This window comes from Xiphophorus hellerii, chromosome 22, assembly GCF_003331165.1.
Source record: "Xiphophorus hellerii strain 12219 chromosome 22, Xiphophorus_hellerii-4.1, whole genome shotgun sequence".
NCBI lineage: Eukaryota > Metazoa > Chordata > Actinopteri > Cyprinodontiformes > Poeciliidae > Xiphophorus > Xiphophorus hellerii.
The window spans coordinates 6,348,482-6,355,445 of record NC_045693.1 but is presented as its reverse complement, the minus strand read 5'-3'; the positions used below and the strand labels follow the sequence as shown (position 1 = coordinate 6,355,445).

Genomic DNA, 6,964 nt, shown 5'->3' with positions numbered 1-6,964 from the left:
GTATGTTCAATACTTGTTATTTTCAAAAAGTTATTTTAATCTGACAAACGAGACTCATTAGGGAAGATATTCTTATTTATCAAATATGACTGTTAGCAGGGCCGGAAAAAGAAGGATAAAGGCCCCTGGGCTTGATGCCCTATCCAAAAAAACAAAAAACAAATAAATAAAAAATAAGGATTTTACTCATGTGAATTACAGTACACATCAGCTCCCAAAAAGATGTACTATAACTTCTTCAAACATGAGGATTGTTTACATTGAACAATATTAAAACAGCACATCATACGAGTTTTATATAAGATTGTAAGACATGCATTCATTACAAAAACACCCTAAATATTTGATGTTTTGATTCAGGAATGCCTCTATTTATCCATGAAGACTGGATTTAAAGATGCCTGCTTTAGACTGGGGTGTCAAACTCAAGGCCCGCAGGCCAAATTCAGCCCGCCATAGCATTTTATACGGCCCTCTAAAGCAGGGGTGTCAAACTCCAGGCTTCAAAGGCCGCTGTCCTGCAGTTTTTAGATGTGCCACAGGTACAAAACACTGGAATGAAATGGCTTAATTACCTCCTCCTTGTGTAGATCAGTTCTCCAGAGCCTCAATGACCTAATTATTCTATTCAGGTGTGGCGTAGCAGAGGCACATCTAAAGGTTGCAGGGCTGCGGCCCTACAGGACTGGAGTTTGACACCTGTGCTCTAAAGAGACACATAAATAAAGCCTTCAAGAAAACAGTTGTGTTTGTAAATATTTTATCAATCAAATCAAAGCAGTTTCCATCTGTATTCTACCAAATTACATCAATGTGAATAAAAGTTAAATGTTATTTAACTTTACAAAGGACTTATCAAATGCAGAAACATATTTATTCATATTTTAACAGTTTGATGGGTAGTTTTATCACTACATTTTGAGCACATTAAGATTTAACTGATCTCAAAAGCTAAATATCAGATTTTCATATCCTGACGAATAAAAGGTTTGGCATTTATGTGATACATTTACTTTTTAAGAATTTTGATTTATTGTTGCAATAAATTTCAACTAATGATGTTTAAAACCCCACAAAATTGTTCTTGTCAAGATTGTTTGTTCAGTGAAAACATCAATAAATACCAATAAATGTAAAAATATAGTTAGTGATACAAATCAAGAAGCGCATTACAAAGGGGAATGTTTTCCAAGTGCAGCATTTGTGTTTGTGGGACTATAATTGCTGTGACACACAGACATAACTTTAGTTATGACAATAGTACTGCAAAATATCACAATAAAACATTAAGTGTCTTTTAAATAGGGTGTTGTTTTTAGTTGAGGGTCTAAACACAAAAAATCACAAGCCAACTTTTCCAAAATGATTTTTATTGGGAGAACTACAAAAAACAAACAAAAAAACAAATGTACAGTACAAAGTTAACAGTCTCACACTCAATTTGTAGTGAACTGACTCCCCAAAAAGAAACATCACAACTCTCGTTGTCTTTTTGTCCGTTTTTGTTACATTCAAAAAGCTTTTCTTCTAATAAAGTAGTCAAAAGTACATAGTGCGCATCCCCCTGTACCTACTATGTACAAACCAAAATGTGTTCGTCCACTTCCCTCTGCAGCAAACTCTCAAGACTAGATTTTCAATATATATTTTCATAAAAAGAAAGAGGAATCGGGACTCGGAGAAAAGTTACGGTTGCTTCTGTCAGAAAGGCTGAGTGGTGACAACCTGAAAAGTTGCAGAATCCAACACTACATTCAGCTCAACGTGTATATAAAAAAAATATGCCATGTAGGAAAAATACTTTATTTGGTTATTTTTAAGGCATGTAGAAAGATGGTGAACCCCATAGGCACTACACAATAATAATACTGGGGCAAAAAGGGATTGCTACATTCTTTAGCACGCGGCTGGAATCACAGTGTGACCTCGTGCAAAAACAGGAGAGAAAAATTTAAAAAACAAATACTTTTTGGTTAATTTATTGACTTGGGTTCTTTGTCACTGACGTCTAAACTAGATCAACAAAAAGAAGAAGAAGAAAAAAGGTTTGGACGGTCTGTACAACCTCTGTGTATACATTCTACAGAACATCTAAAGTCTGGGGGAGAAAAATAAAATAAAAGACCTTCGACAGCACTGAGCCTCAGGAGCAAAAACAGCAATCACACAAACTTTGTTTTAATAAACGTAAACAAGGAAACAAAATTAATGAAATAAATATCACATACGTTCTCTTAAATTAAGATTTTTTTTTTTTACTCAATAAAAATAACCAAGTGAAGTTACAAAACGAAAAAAAAAAGGAGAAAAACAATATATATATTACTGTGAAAAGAACATACACTCCACTTTATGCAGATTAATAATGGCGATCATAATTTAAACATAAAAGAATATAGATCTATTGCTTCATCATACTTGATAAATACAGTATGGACACAAATTACCAATGTAGCCTATACTTTTTTTTCACAAGATAATAAATAAGTTAAATAGTCCATAGCAAGTTATGCACCGCTATGCAAATCACTCAAAAAAAAAAAAAGCTAAAAAAATATAGATATATATTCAACCATCAGCAGTGATTTCCCCAAACAAGCCCAACTCAAGAGTACTTTTTAACCAAGCAACAAATTACTGCTGACTAACCAAACCAACCACTGGGTGGCGCTAGAAGAAGGCAGATCTGGAATGGAAGTTGAAGCAAAAAAAAAAAAAAGAAAGAGGAGAAAAGTGTTACTTTAAGTTAAGGCATATTCTTGGCAGGATGGGAGGAAATCTGAAACCGCTTAAAGTCTTTTTTTTTTTTCTTGTCAAGTCATGTTACACTCATCTAATCCCAGGAAAAGTGTGGCTTGCCTGATAGAGCGATAAGAGAGAGAGGAGAGAGGGAGGGCTGCCAGGAGCCCCATGGGCAAGGCACTGATGGAATGCCTTCTGTTTGCTATCTAAGTTTTAATACAGCTATAATACATACAAGAACAAAACACTATTACACTAATGCCTGGTCAAGGATACTTGAAACTGAAGCTTAACTGATCCTCGTGGGACTAGAGATGCACCGATGAGACGCAACACAGACCGGAACCAGCTGATTTTTCCTTGTGATCAGAAAGGCTAAATACTGGGAAAAAAATCTATTTTTTTAATTTTTTTTACCCCCTAATAACACCCAACGCTTTCATTTCATACAGGAAAAACATCAACAAGCGTCTCATTAGAAAGGTTTGGGATACATCCTTCGAAAATTTCTATCATCAAGGAACCCGCATAAAGTTTTTACTTCTCAGTAGGGAGAAAAACAAAAACAGTATCGGTAGATCAGACCACAACGAAAAACAAAACAAAAAAATCGGTATCTGTATCGGCCTAATCGGTGCATTTCTAGTGGAAACTGGTCTCTTGTCCCCCCTCCAGGGAGGTTTGGGCAGGGTTTGCACCCCTGCATCTGGTGGGAAAAACATAAATCAGAATAAGTCTTGCTTAAAGGCACGTCAAAGGAGGTGACGAGCAGCCAAACTTTTGATATCCTCTGCTTAAAGGAAAGTCTCAGTCTCCAGCACCTCCAGACTCCTGAAACCAACCATAATCCAAAAATAAAAAATAAAAAATTAACTTAGTCATCTGAAATCGACAGCCTGCTGAAGATTGGCAGACGCCTTCCAGCGTCAAGAATCGGGGACTCGGAGCCGCTCAGGCTCCCGGAAGAGCTGAGGGACCCGCTCGCGTAGCTCTCCCGGTCTGAGAGCGAGTCCGGCGGGCTGGGCGGGGGCTCGAACACCGGCGACTCGCTGAGGCGGCGCAGCGCCTGGAGGCTCACGCTGCTCGGCGCGTTCCCGTAGAAGCTGCCGCCAACGCCGCCGGAGTGGTTGTTGGCGTAGCCGGCCGGGGAGTGCACCGCCAGCGGGGCCAGCAAGGCTTTCAGGTCCTGCCCGGGGAAGGAGAAGGCGCTGTTGATGCACGGCATGGAGCTGGGCGACAGCACGTCGTCGTAGAAGCTGGAGGCGGAGGTGCAAGACGAAGCGGAGGTCGGGGGCGGCGGGGTCCGGGATGTGGGGCTGTCGAGCAGCGGCGATTCGAGTCCGTGGTGGGTGGAGAAGCCGGAGAAGCTGAGGCTGTGGTGGAGCTTTGGTCGGAGCTGCTGCGGCTGCTGCTGCGGGCTGTAGCCGCGGGGCTCCGCCGCCTGCACGTTGGCGTTGGCCGGCGGGGCGGGCCGCCGCTCGTCCGCGTTGTGGATGAAGTGACACCGGGGACCGTAGGGGCAGAAGCCGATGGTGTGGAAGGTGCGACACGGCTCCGTTTTGTACTTCGGGTGGCGCGTCAGGCTCCGCAGCTCGTGGTAGCCGTGGGCGAACTGACACTTCTCCCCGTATTTGCACGACCCGTTCTCCTCGAAGGGCCGGCACAGCTCGGTTTTGTATCGGGTGGAGTTGATCTGCGAGGCGGGCTTCTGCTGCAGCACGCCCCGGTCTCCGGTCTCGCTGTAGGCGCGGTCGCGGAACTTGTTCTCCTTGTTCATGAGGGCCGTGGCGCCGCCGCCGCCAACCGGGGAGTTCTCCTTCATGCAGCTGCTGTACGAGCCCAGCGAGTACTTGTTGCCGTTGCTCATTGCCTCCAAGTTGCTGGTGGAGTTTCTCCGGAAAAATCCCGGCGTGAAGGAGCTGGCGACCGGAGCGCCCACCGCCTTCTTATCCAGCATGCTGTTGATGTGGAGGGCGTTCATGTTCATGCTTTTCTCCTGCTGGGGACAAGAAATTATAAGTATTTCTGCGCAACCTGTGCAACAAGTTGCATAAAAACGCTTTGAAAGTCGTTATTACCTTGTAAAGCATGTCCATGTCGTAGAAAGTGGACAGGACCGTCGCTGACATGTCTCTTCCCCAAATCTGCTGCCGCACTCCGTCTTTCATGGAGGACCGAGCGGGATCCTTCACTGCGACGAGGTGTTGTTGTTTGTGCCACGACTGGAGCTTAGTTGGAAAGTTTTGGTTGTGGAAAAGTTTTTAAAAGTTGCCCAAAACGCTTTATTTTATTATTACTGTTATAATTTAATTTGAAGTCCGGAGGAAATAATAAAAAATAGAAGAGGTTAGTATTGTGGAGCTGTGAAGTTGTGGCAGTTGTCTCCTCCTCTCTAGAACCAGAGTGCTTCACTGTGGAGCAAACAGCGTATAAATGCAACGCTGTGGCCGGGGAGGGGCGGGCCGAGTTCGGGCAAACTTCTTCCCCTCTCCGGTTGGCTGGCTGCTCGTCACCGCCTTGAAATCCAACCCTGGCCCACACTCCCTCCTTCCACCCCACACACCCCTGAAAACCTCTGGAAGTGGGTTAAAAACTTGCTGAGAGAATTTGGTTAATCAAAGACGACACCAAGGGGGGCACAGAGGGGACCGGGGCTCCGACTTTTAATTTGTGATTTAATAAGTCGGGTATATTTACTACTCAATTACATTTCCTTGAGCAACTTTTTTTTTATGTGCTTTTATGAGTATTTTTTACTCTGTTGTACTTTTTTTTACTTGTACTTGAGTTAAATTTCAGTATTTTCTGCCCACGGAATGAAAAACAAACATGTTTTAACCAAAAATTCACCAGACACAGGCACACACCTGCAATTTTTCTTAGATTCATATGGGTTTTTTTTATTGAAAGGAAGTGATTTGTAAATATTTTTATTTTGCCTGATGTTATTTTTTGCTACTTATATGAATTATTGTCATTCTGGTTGTCAAAATACCAAAATTTCCACTTAACTTTATATTTTCGTCCATCTGATTATGTAATTTTTAAATGTTAAATGATTGATCATTTAATCAGTTACTGAGTACTTGGATTGGTAATTTTTACTTTTATTTTAGTAAAATATGCTGAATTGTTTAGCTTTAGCTAGAGTGCACAATAGCACTCTATTCACTTCAGATGATTTACTAGAGGAAAGGACAAGTCTGTTAGTAACATTTGTTTATTTTAAAGCTATCACCCAGAATATTCCTAAAAATAGTCAAACTCGCTATAGATATAGTTTTCCACCTACAAAACACAACAGCATAGTCAGTTTAATTTTCAGTTTTACAGTAATTCCCAATTTAATCAAGACACAATCGACTCTTTCCAAAAAATAAGCTTCACACCTCTGGTGACATCACAAAAGCTTATAGAGTACCAGATTTCCATGTCATCTTGAAAAGTTTGGAATTTGATTCCATAGAGAAAAAATATTTTTAAAAAGTGTTATTTAGCTTTTCTCTAGATTGATATATCTATTACTTCGAGTTTCAAAATCGACAGTAAACAGTGAAAAATAAAGTGCGAGTCAGGAAAAGAATGTGTAAGGAGCCTGGAAGTCAGCCATTTTCAGTAGAAAAGTAGCTTGTTTTGCTCCTATGCCTCTTGTGACGTCATCAAGCACAAACCGGAGTTAGCCTTTTGTTTCCTCAGTGCCCTTTAAATAAAAAGAGGTATTTTGTAAAGTCTTGTAGTTAGAATCCACTCTATATGACCAAGCTATGTTTTTACATCATTTGGTGAAAACAAATACATAACTGGGGAGCAGCTTTAATAGACTCAGTTATATTTTACGCTTTAAGCTGAAGGTGTGAACTGCTGTGTGTTGCTGTTTGTTATCAGTTACATTCTTTGTTTAGCCTTAGCTAAAAAAAATCATTGCAGTGTCACTTTGTGGCTTTGCAACTTGACTTTATAGTGAACTTTAGCTCTACTAGTTGTTTCTACAGGAGTCCTGTGTCTTGCAAAGTTTTCTAGATGCGCCGCTGCAGGGAGTTTCCTCTCAGTGCAAAGTTTTCCTGCATCTTGTTCCGAGAGCTCCTGGTGTGAAGACGGTTGCATTTTAAATGACAGAGAGCAGAAAAGTCCTGGGGATTTGAACCTTCCCCCTGTTTTAGCCTCTGGCTGGAGCTGACACATGTTTCTGTGATGGAAGGAAACTGTGCCTCCCCCCTGCTCT

The 6,964-nt window shown here is 41.4% G+C and overlaps 1 protein-coding gene across 2 annotated transcripts; it reads right to left on the bottom strand.

Annotated features, from left to right (window-relative positions):
- Positions 1-1,350: 1,350 nt before the first annotated feature.
- On the bottom strand, positions 1,351-5,174 carry zfp36l2 (zinc finger protein 36, C3H type-like 2). Of its 2 annotated transcripts, none has more exons than XM_032553143.1 (2): positions 4,821-5,174; positions 1,351-4,738 (listed from the first exon to the last, which is right to left on the bottom strand). In XM_032553143.1, exons 1-2 carry the CDS (start codon positions 4,908-4,910, stop codon positions 3,617-3,619), a joined length of 1,212 nt encoding a protein of 403 aa, XP_032409034.1. In that variant the 5' UTR covers positions 4,911-5,174; the 3' UTR covers positions 1,351-3,616. The 2 variants fall into 2 exon arrangements, with proteins under 2 accessions (XP_032409034.1, XP_032409033.1); XM_032553142.1 differs by having other exon boundaries at positions 1,351-4,741; positions 4,821-5,173.
- Positions 5,175-6,964: the final 1,790 nt, after the last annotated feature.